This window comes from Neofelis nebulosa, chromosome 15 (assembly GCF_028018385.1).
Source record: "Neofelis nebulosa isolate mNeoNeb1 chromosome 15, mNeoNeb1.pri, whole genome shotgun sequence".
NCBI lineage: Eukaryota > Metazoa > Chordata > Mammalia > Carnivora > Felidae > Neofelis > Neofelis nebulosa.
In genome coordinates, this window is record NC_080796.1 from 57091571 (window position 1) to 57117955 (window position 26385).

General features: G+C 33.9%; 1 protein-coding gene across 3 annotated transcripts in view; it reads left to right on the forward strand.

The window, feature by feature from the left end:
- BRINP3 (BMP/retinoic acid inducible neural specific 3) overlaps positions 1–26385 on the forward strand; it is a 422919-nt gene that overhangs the window by 321780 nt on the left and 74754 nt on the right. For all 3 annotated transcript variants that reach the window (XM_058700030.1, XM_058700032.1, XM_058700031.1), the window contains exon 7: positions 21816–22038. In XM_058700030.1, the coding sequence (XP_058556013.1) occupies positions 21816–22038 (223 nt within the window). The remainder of the gene's footprint in view (positions 1–21815; positions 22039–26385) is intronic.

The following is a 26385-nucleotide window of genomic DNA, read 5'->3' on the forward strand; positions in this document are numbered from 1 at the left end:
AGTTTTGTTTTGTTGAGAGAGAGTGCGTGCATAAGTGGGGGGAGGGGGAGAAAGAGAGGAAGAGAGAGAATCTCAAGTAGGCTCAGTGCTGTCAGCACAGAGCCTAAAGTGAGACACAATTCCAACCATGAGATCATGACCTGAGCCCAAATCAAGAGTTGGATGCTTAACTGACTGAGCCACCCAGGTGGCCCTCTGTGTCCATAGTTTTTACTGGGGCTCTATCACATAGGCATAATTGTTTGATTGCTCATGCCTCTGATCTCAGTCCGCAGGTCAACTGATACTGTGTGAGCCAAATCTTCAACACTTTACCACATTGTTAGTCTTTTTGGTGTGGTCAGATCCCATCCTAAATATTATCTTGTGTGATTAGCCCCCTCCCTAAATAACATGGTAGACAATCTGTCATAACTCAAGGCTCCATGGAAAAGAAAGATACTGCCATCAAGCATGACAAATATTTCCTCCCAGAAAATTAGAGCTAAGATCAGACCTTTTTTTTCTTTTTGCAAAGATAAATGTTTTATTTTATACATTCCACAAAAAAATAAAAGTTTTAGAGAAGAACATATGGAATTTTTAGAAGTGAAAAAGATAACTAAAACAAAACACTCAATAGATGGGTTCAATAATAGAATCACTGAACTGGAAACTAGAAATATGTAAATTACCAAATCTGGACACCAGAGACCAACTTATAAAACAACAAACAGAGCTCCAGGGAACTGCAGTACTCTAACAAAAGATCTAACTTTCTTGTCATCAGAATCTTGCAAGTAGAGGAGAAAGAAGGGGAGGGCGCAAATTATTCAAAGACATTATAGCAGAAACTTTCCTAAAGTTGGTCAAAGACACAAAACCTACAAGTTCAAAAATTTGAAAGAACATCAAACAGAATGGACACAAAGAAATCCACGCTAACACACATCATGTCAAGCTTCTGAAAACTATGGAGATATATATATATATATATATCTATAGCAAAGAGTGCAAAATAACTTTTCACTTGTAGGGATACATGGTTTGAATGACTTCTCTTAAGAATTATGGAGGCCAGAGGAAGTGACACAATATTTTTCAAGTGTCGGTAGAAAAGAAATGTTAAGCAGAAATCAATAAATATGAAAAATATCCTCCAGGAATTAAGGAAATGTTAAGACATTCTCAGATGAAGAAAAATGTAGGCACATTTCACTAACAGAGCTTCCCTGAAGTGATGACTAGAGGAAGTGTTCTAAACAGAAAATAATAAAAGAAGGAATCAAAACAGCAAGAAGAAGAAAGAACAACAGAAACAGTAAACATATAGGTGAAAACAGTTAACAATAGGCTTTCCTTTTCCTCTCACGTTTTCTAAATTATGTTTGATAGCCGAAGAGGAAAAACCATAATACTGCCTAATGTGATTCACTATGTATGCAGAGAAAATATTTAAGGCAATTATATTCTAAAAGGAGGAAAGTAAAAGAATTTAAAGGGCATAGGTAGTGTTTCTGTACTTTTTTCAAACTGGTAAAACCTCTGTACAAGCCCACTGTAATAAGTTATGTGTGCATGATATATGCCTATCGCAACCATTTAAAACAGACTTGTGCAAAGAAATGCATTGAAATACTATAGATAAAATAAAATTCTAAAAAATGTTCATGCAATGCATAGAAAGGCAGTAAAAAAGGAAACAAAGGAAAACAGGGAAGAAAAGAGAAAATTAAAAAAAATAAAATGGCAGAGTTAATCCTTCACATATCATTGATAAATTTCATGAAATGAAAATGATTTACTTTACTTGCATTAGACAAAAACTGTATACAACCATAACGTCTCTCATTAGGTAAATAGTTAAGCAAACTGTGGTGTATTTATACCTTGCAATTCTACTCACCAGAACAAGGCACTAGTAACTGTATTGGTATACACAAAAATGTGGATAAACCTCAAGTGCATTATGCTGAATGAAAAAAAGAAAAACACCCTCAGTAGATCACATATTGTCTAACTCCATGTGGATAACATTTTCAAAATGAAAAAGTTATGGAGATTCAAAATTGGTTATTGTTTGCCAGTGGTTAGTGATGGTCAGAGGAAGAGGGATTGCTTGGCTATAAGAAAAGAAACAAGAATACCTTTGCAGTGAGAGGATAGTTCAGTATCTTGATTGTGGTGAGAATTAATATATCTCTTTATGATAAAATAGCAGAGAACTATACACATGCATTGTACCAGTGTCAGTTTTCTGGTGTTGATATTGTGCTATATTGGTAGAAAAATGTACCCATTAAGATAACTGAATCTAAAGTACACATGTTTCTGTCTGTACTATTTTTGTAGCTTCCTGTGAGATTTTATTTTGAAATAAAAAAATTTAAATAAAGGGAGCTTAGCACTAAATAATGGTGTGTTAAATGGAGTTTACCTTATATTTAAAAAACACAGATAATGCCTTAACTTCTAAAGTCCTTGAAGAATCAGTTGGAGTTAGACTCTGGTAATTTTGAGCTAATTATATGTGATTTATTAAGTAATTTCACACACTAACTCATTTAAACTTATAAATCCTGTTAGGGTGTTACTATTATTACTTGTGAGAAAACATAACTTCCCTCGATTTCTTACCTGTTCTGCAAAATTTCTTAGTCTCTGAAAAACATGTTCTCATACTATAAGAATTAGATTTGTCTCCCTGATTCAGTAGCTAATTGCTGTGATCTGAAAGGAAAATAAAACTTCTATCTCCCCAAGAGGGCCAAGTGGTTACAGCCCACACTGGGTTTCTTGCTTAATCCCCAGGAAGACAGCAGAGACTCTCTCCCTGCATCTGAACATTTCAAGGGGAGATGAAGATCCAAAATTCGCAGAAAATAGTGTAAAATTTGAAACATACAGGCTGTCTGATTTCTGGAGAGATTTTATTTATGTACCAGTATTGAGTTCAGATTCAGCCCCATTCATTTCCAAGGAGATGTCTTCAGATAGGGAAAGGGATTGTTGCCTCCTTCTTTGTGAACAGAAAAGGTCATTTTTCCTGGACCCTGGTCAGGCTGCTTGTGGAGAAAAAAATATTATCACCTTCATCATGTCACTCCAGAGGTAAGGACTAGGGCGAAGGGGGCTGACACATCATTATTTACAGTGAGATATTCCATAAGAAATCTATCTCCGAACCAGAACAGCTCGTGTGCTCATTCAGGATAAAAGTAATAACAGTGAATATTGCAAACCCAACATTTCTCCACTTAACAGAATAGGAAACAGATATGTTAAATTATTTTTCCCAAGGTCATATGGTTTCTGGAGGGCAGTGAGGGAACTAAAGCCTAAATAGACTGCTCCAGAGTCTCTTCATTGAGCTCCCTTCTGTAGTGGAGAAAGCAGCAATTTAATTTAACACGATCACAAACTAATATTAGATAAGGTGTCCTGAGTCTTTCTGACAGTAGATCTATTTTGCCAGAAAGATGATTCATTTTGTATGCAAAGCAAATTTTCTCTTGTTTTCACTGAGCAATCCCTTGGGGAACTTTTAATTGGATTGATGAAAATTCAGGATTCTTTTTAATAATTTAAAATAAGGCAACAGAGTATTCATAATTACCACTTTTTGTCAGGAACAGGGACTGGGTTAGGAGTGTAGACAAAAAGGAGTGTCAGGACCTGGGTTGCCATAGATATTCAGAGGCCTGGGAATATCACATTTAAGATTACAAACAGTCTCTGTGAGTTCTCAATATAATTATGTTTTCTTTATTATTTTGCAAGGGTGTTAATTGCCTCCTAGTAATTAACTTCCCATGTGACTGTCAAGAAATGTAATCAATAGTAAGAGCAAAGGGACCAAGCTGTCATGGTTTCTGTGACCAATATCCTTTTCTCATCTCTGGCAAGGTGTTTCTGTTTTAATAAAATGAACAGGTGCAAATGTACGAGGTTACTCCAGAAAGCCACCAGCTAAATCAGTTCATCTCATGGTTCCGAAATTAAAATGTAGCCAATCAGAACTTTGAAATATAATTGCCTCATTTTCAAACTTAAATACATTATGAGCCTCCTGCTAGTGCTGCACCTGGCAAATCTACTTATTAAAGTCATGAAGGGAAGAGTTTGCTGAGACATTTTAAATATTATCCTGACATTGTAATAAAAGAAAGGAGAAAGGTAGGCATGATCTAATTCTACTTATGTCTGCTCAGTTTGGCATATATTGTTATTCCTGCAAAGCTGATAACCAAATTTCAATCATGGAAATATTTCAAACAATTTTGTACAATGTAAAAGTTACAAAATTTAAATATATCACCTCCTTTATAATTCTTCAATTTCTCTGGACTTTTTTTTATTACTCTGATATTGTCTTGTCATTTGACTCACCCAATTTATTTAATATATATATTTTTTTTTTAGCAAATCCATTTTCCTTCATCTCCATAGTGGTTTTCCGAACATTTATAGACACTATGTGAGTAACAGGTAGGGGCTGTAAGAGAGATGAAATTCAATCTCCGTCACTGTGTTGGCAAAACAATTATAGGTGTTCTGAGATGTAATTAATCTTCATCAGTGAGCAAGAAGGATATAGAATCGGTATTCAGATTTTTGTCATCAACATTTTAACCTAATTCCTTAGATATCTTCTCCTCCCTTTCTTGGATGGTATAAATAATAATAAAATGTTATATTTTAATGAATTAAAATGCATACCTGCAAAGTTTGATATTGTTACTAGCTTATATGAAATGCAATTACTCTGTATGAATATCTTTATAATCCATATGGCTATAATACTAACAATAATGACAGCACACAGTAGTATTTATAAAAAAAAATACACATACTGAATATGGGAAAATTTACAAATCTAAATATAATTAAAATGGGGAAACATAATGTGTGCCAAAGTATTATGTACCAGCAGTTACCTCATGATATCCTATTGTTTTTGGTGACTTAGGAATTATAGGTCCCTAGTAATATATGCAAAACCTTTGGGGAATAACATATTACAGAACTTACAGTATCTCAGCTTTTAGAATAATAATATGATTTTTTTAAATGTTTATATTACATAACATTCCAACTTGTCTGGAACTGTAGACTCACCTTTTTCAAGAAAGATTTGTTTCTTAAAGAACTTAGGTAATATCAAGCATGGTTGTCAAATTAATTATAAATTCCTATTTGAATTTTAGAACTTCTTGGGATTTAGTATTGTAAATATGGGCTTGCGGAATTTATCACCAAAATGCTTTATTTTCAGTGTTTTTCTGTTATTTGATAATTTTACTTATTATCAGAATTATACATTAAAATTATGGATTTTTTTTCTAAAAAATAACTTGACATTGACACCCAAAATAATGGCAGTAACGAATACATTATATTGTGCGTGGGTTTGTCATCACTGCATAACCTTGTCCATCCTGACAACCACAGAAGTTGTGTTTTGGGAGAGGTATACTTCCCTGATAAATCACAAACAAACAAACGAAACAGATTTGATATTGGCTTAGTGGTAAATTGATGGATAGTAAGGAAAGATGTCAGCCTATGTGATCTTTTGGTAATGCTGTCATCTGTACCTATTTACAGGGGAGGTCACTTGTTTCATGCAATTATAGCTCTAGGGAAAGGAGTTAAAAAGCAAAGCCTTCATGTTACGTGTTGATGGCAAATGGCTGTGTTTGGCCATTTGTTAAAGAAACAGATGAACTCCCTTTAGGACATGAAAAGAATAAGCTCTTTGGGGGACATGAAAGGGACAAAGTCCAGAAATTTCAGGCTTTCCGACTTAAAAGAGCTAACTGCTTCTAGTGTCCAAGCATTACAAAGTGAAGAACGAGAAAGCTCAAGGGACACATGTTCTGTAAAAGATCAGAATAAGGATGTGGTCTTCCGTTAAAATCTTGGTAGCTTCAAGGCAGTCAGTCTCCTTTAAATCTAAGACAGGCAGAAAGGCACAAAGGTAAAGAAATGTAGCAGATCTAAGAACTATCTCTGGAAAAGAACTGTGAGTTCAGTTACTGGTAAAGGGGAATCATAAAAGGAAGAACCTCCCAGAAAGTTAAACCAAGGCCTAATCAAGGAACACTTTCCACTTCCAGAGTAAGGAGTTCATAGTGTGCCATGGAGGGTCTCAGGATGGTTGTGAACAGTGACTTCTTTGTGTCTTCTATTCACACTCTTCACAAATGGTAGTGATTACTGTCGTTACTTTCTCCCTCTTACAGCATTTATAGTATGTATAAGAAGCAAATAAATAACTCACCTTTTTAATTTATTTGACTTGAAGACCAATGGAATTCATATCTGAAATTGATTAATAAATTAGTCCACATCTCTCAAATAACTTGGCCTTTGCACTTGATATGGTGATGGGATATTTGTTTCATCTTCCCTGGGAAGAGTAGAGTAGAAGGAAAGGAATATTTGATGATCAGCAGGGTAGACTCCTGAAATAGTAATGTTCAACCAGCACTTCATTTGCTTCCTTATTTTTCTTGGTCCTCTCATAGTTACATGGTGTAAGTGACAAGTCTTAACAAATAAAGGATCAGGCAAGTAAAGTGTATAATTTATGGACTAAGGCAGTAAACACAACAAAACACATGTCACTTTCTCTTTCTCCACTGTGAAGATCAAGAAGGTCTTATGTTCCAGGGTATGTACTTAGAAGGAGGTAGAGCCTCTGTGATCCTGGGATCCAGTAGAACCCACTGCTGATCCAGTGGACCTGTAATGTGAGCAAAAAAGAAGTGTTGTTGTTGTTGTTTTAAACATGTAGGTTTTGGGGATACATTTTTATAGAAGTGAAATGTAGTCTCTCCTGACAATTACAAGATATGTAAGAGAAGATAGATAGATGATAGATGATAGATAGATAGATAGATAGATAATACTGATATTAAATACAAAAATAGATTTCTGTTAATGTTTTAGTGTCCTATAAAAAGTAAAAATTATACACTATTTTTTATGTTTCCTTAATACACAATAGAAAAAAGAAAACTACAATTTGTTTGGAAAATATGAGAATTGTCCCTAAACCTTTCTTGAATAATTACATTGACTGCATTTATTTGTACAGAGAAGAAACATTTCTGGCCAAGGTCTAATGTTTCCATGGGTTCCAATACAAGTAAACATTCCTTGAAATTAAGTAAAGTATTGCAAACAACAAAAATCATTTGGAACATAAAAATAAGTGTATTTTCATTTTTGTTCTTTGTGTTTTGCCCCAGTATATGAAAGATAGCAAGATATTTTTAAGTAATATATCTTTGGTAAATTGCTATCATAATGTTTGCACAATAGTGAAGCATCACTTTATTGAACATTTATTTGGGAGCTTGAAATATTTGTTTTATTGTAGATCAATCCCTTTGATAACAATTTTACTAGCTTTGCAATTTGCTATTTCAATTTAATATTGCCAGTGGTGTTAGACCTGCTATTACTTTTATTGCTTAGATTACTATTGAAAATATTGTTGTGAGAAAGAAGTAATATTGCCATGATTTTATTATTAGACCACTTTTCTTACACACAATGCCAGGATTCTACAAAAGCATCAGGCTCTCAGACCATATGGTATCATTTATATCTTTTATGACTGGCTCTCAGAGTTCTCCACTAAGAATAGTAATGGTGATTTTCACAGCTATGATCATAGAAGCTTACCAGTGTACCAGATCAAATAAATATGATGCTCCAGTTTTGAAACTTTGCAGTACATTTTTTTGGGGAAAAACAAATAATAGCTGTGTCAGTTTTGTTTTTCTGCCCCATGTAATTCTAAGATAACCTATGACAAAAAAAATTATTGAAAGCATGCAGCAGCTATTAAATTTAAACTAACATATGATTTTTATTTTTGATTATTGTTTAGATTGTTTGAAAAATGACGCATTATATGTACATTCTTGGGGGATGGATATCCCAAATTCCTTTTTCTTCAATTTAATAGCATAACCATCTTCTATTGATAAACACGTAAAATATGATATTGCTTCATACTGTGAAACTGGTCCCATTTGTTGTTATCAGTATTATATTAATGTTATTACAAATAAAACTATATAGTTATTTTATATATTAGTCACATATTATATGCATTCACTACCTAATATATAGACTTTGAATACAAGAGGTTATATGTATGTTATTCTTCAGAGCAGCAGTTCTCAAAGTGTACTCAAAGGACACCTGGGGGTCCCTGAGACACTTTCAGGGAGTCCACAAGATCAAGTCCCTTGTTATAATATTGAGATGTTATTGCTTTTTACACTTTCATTCTCTTATGATTGTATAGTGGAGATTTCTGGAAGCTTCGTGGTATATGATATTGCAATAAATTGAATGCAGAAACAGGAGCATCAGATGTTTTCTCTTACGTGAGACATTAAAGAAGTTGCAAAAAAATGAAATAAAGAAAATATTTTATGAAATATATTTCATCTTAAAAATATAGGTATTTTTCAAAGTATGTTGTTTATATGTGAGGTGTCCATCACCGTTATTTTACATGAATAAAAAAATAAATATCTAATTTAATATGGTAAATACCTATGAGATAGCCCACAGAAACAAGAACTTTTCTTACCTCGAGATAAGAAGTTGAGGAACTATCAGTCCACGCTTTTCCTTGTCCATCCTCAGTTACAATAATCTGTGTGTTACAGAAGTAAGGTAGTAGTGCTTGGGCTTGGAGGAATTGAGGGCATAAAACAAAGTCTCTCCCTTGCCATTGGGTTTTCTAGCATAGTTGCAACACCTTAAGATCTTCGTTTTGCTCAGGAGGATGCAGGAAAGGCCTGCAAGGAAGAAGAACAATACCTAAATACCTAGAAAAGCAAGACTTAATCCCTACACTGGCCCCCCCTTGCCCCGCCTCCCCGCAGATTGCTGCTTCTGTGACCCCGGCCGGAATGCTAGGTATCCACTAGAGACTACAAGCCGTTTCATATTTGTTCATTGCCGTCAACAATAAAATCAGTGTTCTGTAAGAGGACAATGGGTAGGGGAGGAAACTAGCCACTGGTGCCTCACCTACTTTCTTTACCTGAACTGAGTAAAATAAAACCACTAAAGCATATGTGAACAAGGGGCTTGAAATGGGAAATCGTGCTTGCATGAGGAAAGAACTTGGAAAGGGAGGGATTTAATGGGATAAACAGAAAATTAAGGAAATATCTAAATCCACTTAATCTCGAAGCCCCACAATGGCTTGGAAAAGCGAGGCTTGGCACCTTGGACAAGTCCACGAGGCTGCATGTATCTGGCCACTGTCACGATGGAGCCCGTGGAGAGGTATTTGGAACTTGCTGTTTCTGGGCAAGCTGCCATTTCTGTGGAAGCTGCTAAATCTGTAGAAGCCACCATGTCACTGAATTTACGGACGGACTGTTTCTGTCACATGTCTATGGTCATAAACTCCGAGAATAACGGTTCCCACTTCATATCCTCCTTCCGCCTCCTGCAAGTTTCTCTCACCCACATGCTCCAACCTGGAGCCGTCCAAAGAAAGGGATTTGGGGAAAGAGCTCTCAGCTTTGGTCTAGTGATGATGGTTTCCAAGTTCATAATAAACGATTGACTTTATTGTGATGTGAAAATGCCATAGTCAGAGATGTTTCAATTCGGAATAAATAGAATAAGCAGGAACAGTTGGCAGAATCGCATATTGTTTTTACTTTAAAAGGTTAAGGTCCTGAAAAACTTACGTATTATGGTGAAAAAATGTATTGGAGGAGCACGATATAAAATACACTTGGTTAAATTGAATCCAGATTTTAAAAATCTTCAAATATTAATATTAAATATTAAGAAATATCAGGAAATACTTTCAATTCATGACATCATAAAATAGAGAATATAACATCTCAATTCTACATAAAAGCTAATATATAAATATTTGAGGAAGGAGTTAAGGATAACTATACATCCTTAATTACTATATTATACACAGTAATCCCTACACACATAATTATATATATATGTTAATTTTATACACACAGATACATATAAATGTACATTTACACATTTATTTGTTGCCACAGGCACTGACTAGGTCTTACTGAACATTTCATCATATTTTTTATACCAACAGATACTGGTATACATGTAAGATTTTTATAAGAAAGGAAGAAAAATAACAGCAGATTTCAAATGAATATCATACAGCCACATAGTAGCCTGACTTCTCCATCCTTCCTAGTTGTGTGTAGAGACATTCTATGTGGCTGCTTGAGTAGTCTCCTTGTCTTGATACTTTACCTGTTGTTTTTGCGCAGAATCTTGGTCGCTTTTTTTTGTTGTTGTTCTCAGAGGTTTCAGTATTTGAAAGGTATATTTACTCTTTGTTAAAGTTTGGTTTTCCAGAGTTTTAAAACAATGTATTAAGATTCTATCAAATGACCAGGGACTCAGATAATTTCTCTATAGTGCCTCGAGAGCCCTACCTATACTTGGAAATATACTTGGCGTAAACTATATCAGAATAGCGTAATATCTTATATGTTTATTGGTAGCTTATTTATAAGTCACCCACATGAATATTGTTAAGAAATGGTGACTCTGTGGGGCACTTGGGTGGCTCAGTCTGTTAAGGTTCTGACTTCGGCTCAGGACATGATCTCACAGCTTGTGAGTTCGAACCTTGCATTGGGCTGTGTGGTGACAGCTTGGGACCTGGAGCCTGCTTCGGATTCTGTGTCTCCCTCTGTCTCTGCCCCTCCGTTTGCACCCTGTCTCTATTTCAAAAATAAATAAACATTAAAAAACAAACAAGCAAAGAAAAACTTCAAGGGGTCTTAATAAAAAAGAAAGAAATGGTGATTTTGTTTTTATAGTTCTAAAACTTATCTTGTTTGAGAACACTTTATAATAGTTCAATAATATGTGAATCAGGATTATTTTAATAAGTATCGTACATTTTTATGTATGTTTAATAATACTTAAGATGACAACACAGTATATAAAATGCAAGTTATGGCTGAAAGTTACTTAAGTACTAATTCACCTTTTCTGTAGACCTGTGCTCATAGGGAAAGCACTAAATTTTTTTGGCCTCCTCTTTCATTGTTGTGAAAGAAGAGAAACCGCTGCAAAAAAAATGGACAACTGGTCTACAGGGGAAGGTGGTGTCAGATGTGCTTTTCCAACTTCAAGAGAAAGTGAATATTCTTTACATATTGCTGGCTAGTGAAAGCATATGAAATAAAATCTCTCACTTCTCACCACCATTAGTTACCCTCACCCAGGTTTCTCTGACTGACAGTAGGCACGTGGTTTCTAATAAGCTCCATATCCTAAGCATGTCCATAACCATATCCATTCTAATAAGCTCCATTGCCTGTGGGTTCAAGAGTCTCTCTCTAGGTATACTTGCAAGGCTTCACATCTGGAGGGGTTTATGTAACATCTCTAAATCATGGTTTTAACATTCATACAATGGGCACAGCAATAACGATTGTGTAGAATTAAGAGGTAAGTGCCTAGAGCAGTACTTGATACTTAAAAGACACTGAATGTAAATTTTCCATAAGCGATCGTGAATACGTACTTTTAGTTTTGCTTTTAACCCATGATTACATTTTTGCAGGATATTTTGAATATTTATCAATACGCTGAAACTTACATATACTGTAATTTCACCACCTGAAAATCATTTGCCGGTTTCTCATCCATAAATTAAGAAATTGATCTATGTTTTTATTTTATAATGTTGCTTTCAACCTGAATTCCCTTTTTCCATAGCAATATTCAGGCTTAGAATTAAAATATTTATATTATTTCCATTCTGTTTTCCCACATGGCTAACTTGTAGTTTCATATTTATATGACTAAACTCAAACTCTCCTTTCCCAAATGAATTATTCTCTATATGTTTACATTTAGCTTCAACCATTTCTCTCTGGATCTTGTCAATTGGTTAAGCCAGTTAAAAATATATACTTAATTCATATTATATGTAATGTACTGTGTTAGGCTTTTGCAAATGGAAGATACAAAGAAAAATAAAAGGTTGCTGCAACACTCAGAGAAATATAAAATTATCACTCCTTTTATATTTCCTTGAGTCTATTATTTTCCTCATTTTCTTTTCTCATAGTTGGCTCTGTGCTATAATTCCAAAATTCAAATTAGTTTCACATCACATCTCAATAAATCTGGTCTGTCCTACTGCACTGTTATGAGGTTGGATATAATAACATTTGTGAAGTCTACCAAACAAAGGTACTTTTTAAATATAGAGAATAGTAACTTTTTCCTCATTACCCCTGTTTGTTAAGACAGAAATCATGCATTTTTCGGAGTTGGTTTGTTCTGAGCTCTAATTAATAACTGTGTCACTTTAAACAATTTGTTGAACCTTTCTAAGGTACATTTCCTCAACAGTGAAATGCAGAATATAATAGCACCCATCCCCAAGGACTGCTGTAAGGATTAAATGAGATAATCCATGTAAAGTGCTCAGCACAGCATGCATAGAAACACTGAATAAATTGTAAGAAGAAAAATAATAGCCACCATTTATCACTAATTACGAAAAAGGCATTTTATTAAGTTTTCATGGTAATTATCTAATTTCATTTACACAGAAAACCTATGAAGAAAGTACTATTGTTATAGCTACAATAATGATTCTTATTGTAGTTTTAACACAGCTAGCACAGTGATAGGCATGCTGTAGACATTTAATAAATACTTGCTATACTTTTGTTAACCTCTAGATTGTAATTACCTTAGGCCTTTATTAGCTGTATCTACCAGTCAACGTTCTTTCAAAAATAGAATCTGACTGCAGTAGAAAAAGAATTTATTTAAAGACATGGCTTGGACGGCTCATGGAATCTGCAGGAGGACTAGGGATTCCGGCTCAGAGTCTATGCCAGGCCCAGTCCCTAAATCACATAGCAAGTGTAATTTCTTGAGGACGTCGAGAAGCAAAAGAATCTACAACTGGCACATCTGACACCCCAAAACAGCTTATTGAATTCATCATTAATTCATTTCACACAACTTCCAACATTTGTATATCTTTGTTGTAAAGGGAGTTGAAGAAGCAGTTACCTGTTCCTCTTTTTGGAGAGAATATCCAAATGTGCTCAGGGCCACTAACTTAGAAATTTCACTCAGGCATTGAGTGCTTCCGTTTTCATAAGATTGATTTGTGGTCCTTGTACATGGCGAAGGTACGGGCCAGCAGCCAGGATCTCTGCTACCTGGGTTTCCAAGTTTTTTCAGTATGATGTCATTAACAAAATATGTCCTGGGGCATGATGAGATGGTCTACGTTCCCATGAAATAAATCATATCATGGAGACTGTGAAATGATTGAATCCTAGAATGAAAGGAGAAATGAGAATGTTTACCTTTTGTACCTGACATTTGAAAGAAAACTGCTTCCGGTATATTCTCTGTTTACAATGATAGAGGAAACACTTTGTGCCACAAGAGAGGATTTATCCCTAGTGCCAGGAGTCATCCCACCAGTAAGCTGCCACATCAGGAATAGCATTTCAATTAGAGTTGCTCTATGGTTAAGCTGTAGCCAACATGATGAGTTAATTGGAGATGGAATATGAATACTATCCTCACCATTTTCAGTACTGAATGGATCTATAATTCCTGCAGTTGTGTCAAACAGAACAAAATAAGCAGTATCACTTTGGATTTAGTCTTTTGGTAGGAAAGGAAAGCTTCATGGTATTCTTCTTACCTTAATAGGTCTTATTTCATAATACATTAGGGAGCCAATGTTCCTCTCTTCTAATTCTTTACCCAGGGACTGGGAAAATAAAGAGGCATGAGTTAAGTTCCCACTGGACCTAATTTGAGGGGGATTCACGGAAAACCCAATTTACTATCTTAATTCTATAAGGCTGCCCACTGATTCCTGGAATATTCTGGCATTCAGGAGCCCTAAGAATTAATTCACAATGTACAGAAAAGATTTGTCCTACTTAAACTTGTTACAGGAGTTCCGAGTCTTTGAGATGATTCAGGACTGGGAATTCAATAGGGCCTCATTCTTCTCTCTCATGATGACTCAAGTCAGGTCTTAGTCTCCAGATTTAATTTTTTTTCAATTATACAAATCAAATAGGACTTCAGGGCACCAGTCCTGTATTTAAATCCCTAGGAACCAGGAGGTGATTAATAAACTATAAAATTCCTACTGTTTACACCTTTCTAAGTAGCACACTAGACCTAATGTATACTATGATACCTATGCTTCAATCAGAGTATTAATTGTATCCTCATTGAAATCAGAATTTTCCTGATTTCACACAGCTTTTCACACTAACTGGTATCCCTACCCTACAGAAAACAGCCACGTTATTCAGCAGAGATGTTAGCTTTGTCTTTCACCAATGCATGTAATTTTTTTCTCCAATAAAAATTCGCTAATTCGTGATAGCTTATTGGAAAATTAGTCTTAGTTTCAATACACTCCCCTGGGGCATAATGGCTGATGGAAGTGGGGCATGATGAACTCTGGCTTCCCAGTGAAGGTCATTCCTTTGATTAAGATTATTACAACGGCTGAAAGCAAGACAGCATTAGTTAATCAGACAAAGAAGAAGGTGCTGTTTCTTGGAGTCAAGGAAGCAAGTATTAATGATTAATGCTTTAAATTATTCTGAGTTAATTTCAGTCCTTCCATATACCTACCTTGCAGTTACCCTGTTCCCATGCCTTCCCAATCAGCATTCTTTCTAACTTTAATTTAACAGATCTAGCAGGAATTTAAATTCAGTCTTGGGATCAAAGTTTGTTTTGAAGCCCTACAGCTGCAAGAGATAAAAGATTCCTTTAGCACACTCTTCGAAAGTCTCCAACATTCATTCCGTTCTTTGAGAAGAAAGTGCAGGGATTTGAGCTCTTTAAGCAAGCCATCTCTATTTGCAGTAACCAATTCACCCTCAGTCTTTGAATTTTTCATGTTCTTCGTTCAGTTCTGTGGGTACATAGTCCCAAATGCTGTCTCCACAGCATTCTAGATGAGCACAGGTGGTAATTTCTGTTGTCAAATTTCCACTCATAATACCATATAGATTTAAAAAGCTTCATGTCTCAACCAGTCTAGGACACCAAGTATATATTGTCCCAATTCCCCAGGAGAGCTATTGCCAAAACACTCTGATACCAGTACTTTATTAGCCCAGATTCTTTGCTGCAAGTAAGGAAAACAGGCTCTAGTTGAGCTAATCTGATAAGGAATTCATTAGAGGATATTGTATAGCATATGGAATCATCAAGAAATCTGGAGAAGCATACTTTTGGGATACATAGGATAAAGTAAAAAATCTTGCATAAGACTTACTTAGTGAGGTCATCACCGCTAACTGCAATAAATGCTAGATTGCTCCGGACACTACCATCACTGCTGTCACCACTACTGCCTGAGAGAATTGCTCTGGGCATCCTCTTTGCTATTGCATCAATGGTTTAAGATTCAAAATCTGGGTGGGCACACTGGATTCCTATAGCTTTCATGATGCGCCCACTCTATCTGTAAGGGGACTGGGAAAGTGAAGACCTGAATCTTTCAGGTTCTGTAGTTTATGCTCTGTTTGGGTAATTTCTCAAAAGTTTGAAAAGGAGTTCATAAAGAGGATCATCTAAAGAAGGGCAAACTAATTGGCTCGCCATACTGAAGTATTTTAATATGAAAATATGTTGTGTCTTTCAGAGAAAAGGAAAACAGGAAAAGCACAATTTATTTCTACACAACTACTAGGGATTAGGATCAGTTTTAGATTTATGCCGTTGTGTACCCATCACTTTGTAGCCTCATAAAATTGGCCAGTTCACAAGCTATTGAACAAGCTTGTCATTTAGTTTATGCAACATTATAGTATTTTGTCAATTTCAGTAGAAACTCTATACCCATGATATAGAATGATGTGAATAGACTTGCAATGATATGTGGCCACTCAAAGTCATGTCAATGATTTACTGTAAAAGTTAGGAAAATTCTAAGCTAATAAAAATCATTCAAATAGTCCCTATGAAATGTTTGGATAAAAAATCTTTATGTTACCAAGTAAAGCAATGATTTCTGTCATGTCAAGGTTTGCAATTAATTTGGGCAAATCTTTGCTAGCGAATATCAGAAGATGAAAGAATCCATGCCTTTTCTAGAAAACTGGCTCTTGAGGAACAAAAAGTAACTTTATACCAGGGTGTTCCGATTGAGCAATAACTTTGACGAGCATTGATGAACACAATTTCATGTTCATCTGTCAGCTTTGGAGTTAGTACTTAGTATAAGTATCAACCTATTTTAGACTAAACCAACAAACAAATTAATAAATAAAAATACAGCCATACAATCAATATATTTTGCCATGTGTTCAGGGTACACTACAGCATTCAGTACAAGGAACTTTATTTGTTTTATTGGCTTATTGCTTACAGAAAATTTGTGTTACTACACTCAGTTGTTATTAATATGTATTATTTCAGAAAGTCCTGCATTCGTAAACATAAGCAGGAGATGAGTTTGAAGGCATTAAATTGGTAGTGTCACAAAATCAGAAATGATGGTTCTTTCTTTTTAAAAACAATGTTTCATAGATTCGTCACATTCAACTGACACACAATTTTTTTTGCCTATTAGCTTCCTTCATTTTAAGATGCCCTGTGTTCCTGTTCTTTGCACATTTTGTTAGATATTGTACAATATTCTATTACTGTAGTAAGACTATTGCTATACTTTCATAATAATTAAGATTGTCATCCATATAGCATTGTCATTTCTACTGAAAAGATTTTTGATTGTCTCAATAGGTTAAGTATTCAGAAAGCAATGCATAAAATGTGAACCAGCAGGCTTCTACTTTTATATTAAGAAGTGACTGAATAAGATCATTTTATTTAAATGTGTAACACATAAGACATGCACATAGTGTATTGACAAGTCAATAGTATTTTTTTGGCTATTTTTTTTAAACGTTTTTTATTATTTTTGAGACAGAGAGAGACAGAGCATCAACGGGGGAGGGTCACAGAGAGAGGCAGACACAGAATCTGAAACAGGCTCCAGGCTCTGAGCTGTCAGCACAGAGCCCGACGTGGGGCTCGAACTCACGGACTGTGAGATCATGACCTGAGCCCAAGTCGGACACTCAACCGACCAAGCCACCCAGGCGCCCCTTGGCTATCTTTTTATATGGATTCACCATACTTATTTAAATTTTACTCAAGTAACACATTGATATGAATTCATAAAAACCATAAAAGCACAGTTTCCTCCCTCAGTCCTTCCTAACCGTAGTCCTACTTTCTAAAGGAAAGAGTTTCTGGTTTGGATTATTTTGATGGATTTATAACTGAAGAAGTAACTTCTAAATAATCATGAAAAATACCTGATTACTTTTCTACATTTTTGAGGAAATGAATTGTATTTTCTCAAAGCTCTAGAGAATTTAGAATGCTTTAGAACACATTTGAAAATATATCCTAAATAAGTTCTGAACATAGATTTTGAATATTTGAAAGTATATAATTATATTGGTCAATGCTTTTCATGCTCATCAGTATAGGCAGAAAGGCAAATCAGGATATCCATATTTATGACTGTGAAGCATGAGAATAGAGTATAAATATAAAAATCCATAAGATCAATATGTAAATGCAGTAGTGTTAATAAAAACTTTTGCTAACAGAGTTATGAGATGAAAATCATCTGTATTCTACATCCATAACTGTGCCAATAAAATTCACATGAAGGATTATTAGAGGAATTGTATTAATATTTAAAGCACTTAAAGGAGCTCCTGTCAAAGTAAGAACTAATGAGAGAGACAGAGAGATGGGGATGGGGAGAGATCGAATTAGTTTCAAAACTAGCTGATTAAATATCAAGTGTTAACTAGAGTTACTATCAGAGGAGGGGGGCGGAGAATGAATCTTGTCCAACTGTTTTGTAAAAAATACATTTATACTTAAAAAAATATTATTTAATGGAGAAGTACTAGCAGTATAGAGAGTTAACATGGTGCCCAGCTAATCTTCTATAACTTATTTTGAAAGTGTCACTTAGCCTAATTCCCTTTGCCTCCACAGATTCATTAATGCCATACATTTCTCTTCGTATTATTCTTTGCTTCATGTGACCTAGTTTTCTTAAGAACAGTGATTGACTGCAATTTCCTGCCAGCAAGAGGTTGTTTATTACTATTATAATTATTGTTGTATTATTTTGTTTCTCTATAGTCCTCAAAACCATGTTGAACAAAATTACTTAGTTGGTACATACTTAACAGGTATTTCCAGACTTATATCTCCCTAATAATCTAGATACTAAATTTAGTTTTTCTGGGTCATTTTTATATAACCTTAATTTGTTTTCTAAGTTTATTCACCACAAAATGTATGGTTAGTCATCGTTTACTTGCCATTTGAAAAGTACTTTATCTTCAACATGACTTCTGGAAAATACTGTGGGCTAAAATGTTGTGTGACATCCTTTAATCATTGTATTGTCCCTTTGTAGTTATGTAAATCACTAGACATGTAATAATTCTAATGTATCACTGAAATTTCGTGTTCACATTCTATAAAAATGAATTTTACTAATTGCCAAGTACAAAAGAAAAGATATCCAGAAGCATATTTCTGGAGATTCTCTTGACCTCTAGTAGAATGAATTTCAGAAACTGAAGACATTATTTTAGTATCAAAAATAACCTTATGTCATTTGCCATTTAAAAATTAAGATGAAAGTTTATCCACACTCACTTTCATAAACTGAAACATCTGTATGTTCTGTGCACAACAGGTGTCCAATAAGTATTTTGAGTGACTGTCAATAGTGACTCTTTATGACTTCATAATGAAGTCATTATTCAAGTGCCATGTTAAAACTGTGTTTCTTAGAAATTACATAGTGACAGTTTTCAGCTGACAGACACTGTTACATACATTTTGATAATCCAAAATGCATTCTATTTTAAAATACTATTTAACTGGAATAAAATTTACTAATTTAGAAACTTTCAGAAGTGTATTATAACAAACAATGAAAATAATTAAAATATGCATAGCCATGAAACAATAAAGTCTTATCAAATGTTTTCAAGTAAAAGATGACAATGAAATGAATGATTAGTTTTCAAAGTAGTGGCATCTGCTCTGTGAATAATCCAAGAAATGCTTTCCAATTTCCATGCATCAACTCCTTTATTCAAAAGAAGGAATTTCTCAAAGAGACACATGGGACCAAACAAAATGTAGGGTACTGTGAAATTGGAATTTTAAAATGCATCTCTTATTTATACCCTGATTACTTTAAAAAAATTATTTTAAGCATATCAAATGGGTATACCCTCAAAATTCTTCTTCATAGGGGTGCCTGGGTGGCTCAGTTATTTAAGCATCTGACTCTTGATTTCGGCCCAGATCTTTATCTCATGGTTCATGGGCTTGAGCCCCATGTGGGACTCCGTGTTGACAGTGCAGAGCCTACTTGGGATTCTCTCTCTCTCTCTCTCTCTCCCTGTCTCTCTCTGCCTGCCCCCTCAAAATAAATAAATAAACTTTAAAAATTTTTCATCATAATTTTTTGCTATAAAAATCATTTTTCCTTCTTCTAGTAAAAGTCTATACCTTCAATATCCAAAAGATGCCAGGACTCTGTATTCCTTTGCTCTAGAAGAAATAACAATTCCAATATTCATGAATGTAATTTTCTGTTAATTGACAAAAAGTACTTGGCAGCATTGATGAAATAGTTTGGATCTGAATATTGATATAGCCCTAATACATAAAATGAATATAAAGTAATTGCCCTAAATATGTATATGTGTTGGTGTAATTCTCTTTTGCCTGAGTGGCATAGTTTAAAAATGATAATTTGGAGGTTTTAAAACAGTGTGTTAGAAACACTGCTTGCATCACGAAACTGCTATTGACACACTTTGTCCAACTTCAGTTAAATAAAAATGACTGCAACTGACCATTTGAAAACAACTGTTTTTTGAATCGGATATTTAAAACTAAATGGAACTTTAAAGAATTGTTTATAACATCATAGAATTTTAAGTTAAATGAGATTATGATCATCCATAATGTTCTGATTTTCAAAGGAGGGAATGAAGGTACAGAGGAAGGGTTTAATGTGTACCATATAACCTTTTGGTGGGTATAAGAGTGACTATAATGTCACTTGTCTCACCTGCCAATAATACTTCTTAAGCCACTGAAAACACTTTACAAATTTTGTGGTGTGTTTGTGTGGACAAAACTCAGCCATACACTATAGTGAAATGAAAGCAACATGGAATTCTTAACAAAACCAATGCTTTTAAGAAATAGTAAAAGCCATAAAAAGGGTGTTTTTGTTTTTTGAGTCCTTGTTCATATTTACTTTGGAAGTAAAAGAGACATGGGAGAAATGTCTTTTCTTTTGTGAAAATATATTTTTATTGAGGTAAAATACATATAAACATAAAACTTGCCATTTTATCTATACACTTCAGTGACATTAATTACATTGACAATATTGTGCAACCATCACCACTGTCTTGTTTTCAAAAAGTTTACATCACTGCAAACAGAATTTCTGTATCTAATATACAATCATTGTGTTCCATTTGCTCTTCCCTCACCCCTGGTAAATTCTAATCTATTTTCTATCCCAATGAAACTGACTAATCTAGATATTTCATATAAGTGGAATCATACAATATTTTGCCTTTTTTTTGGCCTGGCTTATTCCACTTACGTATTTTCAAGGTTTATTCATGTTTTAACATGTATCGGAACTTCACTTATTTTTATGGGTCAATACTGTTTGTATATATTGTATATATATGTATATATACACATATATATACATATATATACATATATGTGTATATATACATATATATACAATATATATACATATATACATATATACATGTATGTGTATATATACATATATGTATATATATTATATATGTGTATATACATATATGTATATATATATTATATATGCTACCACAATTAGTATATATAGTTATCTATGGATGGATAGTTGAGTTGTTTCTATCTTTTGGCTATTGTCTCAACTATCTTTTATGTTTAGATAATTAATAAACTTTTAGATGTTTGCTTATTTTAGTGTGGCATCAACTTTGGTTTCTACCGTTGGTTAATCAGACATTTGAAAAAAACCAATTTCAGATAGATAATTAATGGCACCAGAACAAAAGTCAAAATTAGAACTTCAATTTTTTTTAATGTTTTTCTCTTCTGTATACACTTTGTTTCAAACTATTTTGCCTTGACACATTAGAATATAGTTAAAGGGAATAACCAGATTGCATAGTTGAATTTTAAAATTTTCTATTTTAAAAGCTTTCTCTTTCTTTGAACATTAATAAAATCATTTAATAATGATTATATATATTTTCTCTACTGAGTTAATGAAAATATTTCTTTAAAATGGAGCACTTGTAAAGAATTATTAATATTAATGCCAAAAATGAAAGTTAAATTAATGACTACCATTTGTGGGAGAAAGTTCATTCAAATACCATCTAAGGAGAACATGGAAACATTAAGTTCAGCTTTAACTTTCAGGCCAAACTATATGCTTTAGCACAAGTTATTTTAATTATCTTCTTCCATGAAAGTTCTATTTTAAGGGGAACAAAAAAATAAAACAATTCGAAAGCACCAAAAAAAAAATCCCAACTTGCTATTAATTTGCTACACACAGAATCATAGATTGTATTTGTTTTTAATATTAACATATTAAATGTGTTTGGAGAAAAGGGAAAATAACTATTTTATTAAAGTATTGAATTTCAATATTTTTCCAGATGAATTCAAGTTCTTTATGAAAAGGCTACCCATGAATTATTTCCTCAACACATCTACCATAATGCATTTGTGGACAATGGATTCTAATTTTCAGCGCCGCTATGAACAACTGGAGAACAGCATGAAGCAACTGTTCCTAAAGGCGCAGAAAATTGTACACAAGCTCTTTAGCCTTAGCAAGAGGTGCCATAAACAACCCCTCATCAGCTTGCCAAGACAAAGGTAAGACATATGTGGCAATATAGACAACTAAGGACATTGTTTGGCCAGTAAACTGTATTTATTTTCTAAATGTGAATGTGGTGATATACATAGAATTGTGTTATAATTTGTATTATTAGAGATAATTTGAAAACAATATTTTCTCAATAAGTCCTAAAATAATAGTGTTTTCCAAAGTAGTATTCCAATGGGGAACCCATATACTGATATTTCCTTGTTTTTCCTTTTCTTTTATTATCATAACCAATAAATCTTCTGACTGTTTTGCATGGTAGTCAACTAATATCCATATTACAGTGAACAGAAAAACACAAAACCCTACAGGTATATTATAAGCATAGGATGTAAGCAGTACCAAAAAGTAAAATTTCTGTATATGTAATTTTCAAATAAAAGAATTTAAAGTTTATTTTCTTTGAACATTGCTCATAATAAATGAATAAGCATGAATAAACTTCAGTCTATTTGAACCTCTGAAAATTGCTGTAAAAGTTGTAAAAATATATATGAAAAATGACAGACTCTTAAAATATTTGTGTCTGAGCTAATTTAGGGAAGCATAGTTTTTGGATTTGCTATTTCAGGGTGGTCGATCGATCAGTGCAGTGAGAAGCTATATTTATTTATGTGAAATTAGATTTTAAAAATACAGCAAAATTGGGTTGCCTGGGTGCCTCAGTCAGTTGAGCCTCTGACTCTTGATTTTGGCTGAGGTCATGATCCCAGGGTACTGGGACAGAGCCCTGCGTTGGGCTCTGTGCTAAGCATGAAGCCTACTTGAGAATCTCTCTTTCTTCCTCTATGTCTTTCTCCTGCTCACGCACACCCTCTCTAAAATGAAATTTTAGCAAATACAGCAAAATAGAAAGCTAAGGAAAAATATAGGAAAATATCATCAAACAAAAATACATCTGTATAAGTATCTCTGTTATGTAATCTCTTATATGTCTCATATATAATGCTTGAATTTTGACTTGAAGCTTAAATCTTCATGAGGAGAAATAGATATAAATTTTTTCACTGAAGAAAAAGGGGGGGAAGGCAATACATTTTTAAAAGTTCAATTTCAGAGGTGCCTGGGTGGCTCAGTCAGTTAAGCATCTGACTCTTGTTTCTGGCTCAGGACATGATCTCATGGTTTCATGAGTCTGAGCCCTGTGTCAGGCTCTGTCTCAGCAGTGCAGAGCCTCTTGGGATTCTCTGTCTCCCTCTCTCTCTCTGCCCCCCCCCCACCCTATTCCAGCTGTCTCTATCTCTCTCAGGATAAATAAGTAAACTTTAAAAAATTTTTAAAGTTCAATTTCAAAATAAATCATTGACATTTTTTTGAACTCAGTGGCTTTTAGGCTATTCAAAAGATCTTCAAATATTACCACTTGAGAATATTTTCATTGTCCCAAAAAGCAACCCAGTACCAATTAGCAGCCCCTCCCCATATTTCCATACCAAGCCCTAGGATATTTGCCACTAGAAATTTGTAACCTGCTGTTTGTGCCAATAATTTGCCTATTTTTGACATTTCATGTACATGGAATCATACAATATGTGGTCTTTTGTGATTGGCTTCTTTTACTTAGAGTGCTTTCAGGTTCATCCATATTGTACCACATGTCAGTAGTATGGGTATATCACATTTTGGTTTTCCATTAATTACTTGGTAGACATTTGGGTTGTTTCCACTTTTTGGCTACTATGAATAATGCTGCTATGAATATTCGTGTACATTTTTTGAAATGTGTACATATATTTAATTTTCTTTGGTATACCTAAGAGTGAAGTTGACAAGTCATAAGATATCTTTATATTTACCATTTTGAGGGGATGCCAAAGTGTTTTCTAAACTGGCTGCACCATTTTATATTTCCAGCAGCCATGAGTGACCGTTCTAATCATTCCACAACTTTACCACCACTTGTTAGTGTCTGTCCTTTTGACTACAGTCAACCTAGTGGATGTGAAGTAGTACATTTTTGTGGGTTTTTTAAATGTTTATTTATTTTTGAGAGAGAGAGCATGAGTGTGAGTGGGGGAGGGGCAGGGAGCAAGGGAGACAAAGAATCTGAAGCAGGCTCCAGGTTTTGAACTGTCAGCACAGACCTTGACACAGGCCTCAAATCTATGAACTGTGAGATCATGACCTGAGCCAAAGTTGGACACTCAACCAACTGAGCCACCCAGGTGCACCAAATTTTTGTTTTTTTGAATTTACATTTCCCCAATGACTAATGATACTGGTTATCTTTTCACGTGTTTGTTGTCCACTGTGTATCTTCTTGGATGAATTTTCTATTTAAATTCTTCCCTATTTTTAAATTCTTTAATTTTTATTATTGAGTTTAAGCATAAGTTACATATTTGAATGTCAGTCTCTTTTCAGCTATATGATATACAAATATACCATTCCATTCTCTGAGATGTATTTTTTTAATTGTTTTCATCGACATTTTCTCTCTCTTTCATCAGTCCAGCTAAAAGTTTGTCAATTTTGTTGATCTTTTGAAAGAAATTTTAATTTTCTTAATCTTCTTTATATTTTCCTTTCCTTATTTGACTTGTCCACTGTAATCATTACTATTTCCTTCCTCTGTTTGCTTTGTGTTTATCATGATTTTCTTTTTCTAGTTTTGTAGAGAGAAGAGTTAGTTTAGTGATTTGAATACTTTCATCTTTTTTAGTATAGGCTTTCACAGTTATAAATTTCTCTCTAAGCACTGCTGTGAGTTTTGTTATTTTATGCATCCTGTAAGCTTCTTATTCTCTCTATGCATAGAATATTTCTTTATATATCTGTCTGCATATGTCCAGGGAACATTTCCTAATAGAGAATCATGGCTAGGGAAAACAACTGTTATTTAATTATAATGAACTTTATGCTTTATGTGGGTGGGTTAAGTGCAATTTGCAAACTACTCAAATAGATGGTTCTACACTCCAACAAAATCAGAAATGCAAGAAGATGAGGCAGGTTAGGAAGCAAATTGATGAGTTTGGTTATTAAGATGTTCTGTTAAGCAAGTATAACTAGAACAGGATATATACATCTAAGCTCAGAGGAGATCTGAATAACCGGGATGGCAATTATCAGCGCATGTCAAATTGTGGAAATGGAATATAATACCGTGGAAAATGGGTAGACAGAACCTGAAGATATATTTACGGGGTAAGTGGAGAAATGGAACCTGGAAATGAGCAGATGGTGGGATAAAATATACCTTGAGAGCCTCATTAATTTCTAGCAAAAATAAATAAAATTTAAACATACATATATGCCATAGAAGTGCAAGATTTATAAGAAAAACATGAAAATATGAAACAATTCAAATTGGATGTGTACAGAATAAATAAGCAAAATAAAATAAAGGTGTTTGGAACTATATTTAATGGAAAATAAATGGAACTAAATTAAATGAACCAAGGAAATAAATTCTTATTTTCTAAAACTTTTAAGCTAAATAAATCAAATATCACCAGAGGCTTTCTTGACTTTATATTTTAAATTTAGCATAATTCCTATATTGACTATTACTCATCACACACACACACGCACACGCGCACGCGCGCGCGCGCGCACACACACGAAATGTAGACTTCTTGCCAGATAAAAGATTTTACGGAGTTTGGATTTTTTCCCATTATTTTCCTTTTACTACGAATGTGGGATTTATTTGTTTTGCTTTTTTTTTCAATTTTAATACAGTAATATAAAATGACACTAGGAGACAACAACCAGCAATGTACTATCGTCTGTTAGGATACAGTGGGAAAAAAAAGAGGTTAAATATTTGTGGGGTATGTTTTGAAACATTTTTGAAAGAAGTAGGTAAGCAATACTTGCAACTCATTTTCATCTGGGATTTTTTTTTCTGTCCTGCCTTTATGGAATTTTTCTCAGCTTTTTTCTTGACTTCATCCTACCCTTAAAATTGGTCTGTTACACTAAAATGTGGAAAAATAAACAAGAACAAATAAAATGGGACCTACAAAATGAACTTTAACTAGTAAGATAACTTATTGACCCTTTCTGTTTAGTGACATGTAGGTTGAAATTTTTCTTTGTAATACATAGTATAATTCTTCCTTGAGATAAAAGATACTCAGATTAATCTCATAAAGTTTACACTGACACCACTGTTGATCTCATGAAGTCACATGACATTAAAATCCTCTTTCTTACCTGAATAAATTGAGAAGTGGTAATCTGGCTTTCTTGAGGTAGTCCCCTTTTGCTGCTGTTCTAAAATTGTTGAGATTACAATGATATATGCACTTCATAGAAGGGCAACAATTCTAACAATTATTAAAAAGTATTCACATATAATAATTCTTACAAAATAACTCAACTACACT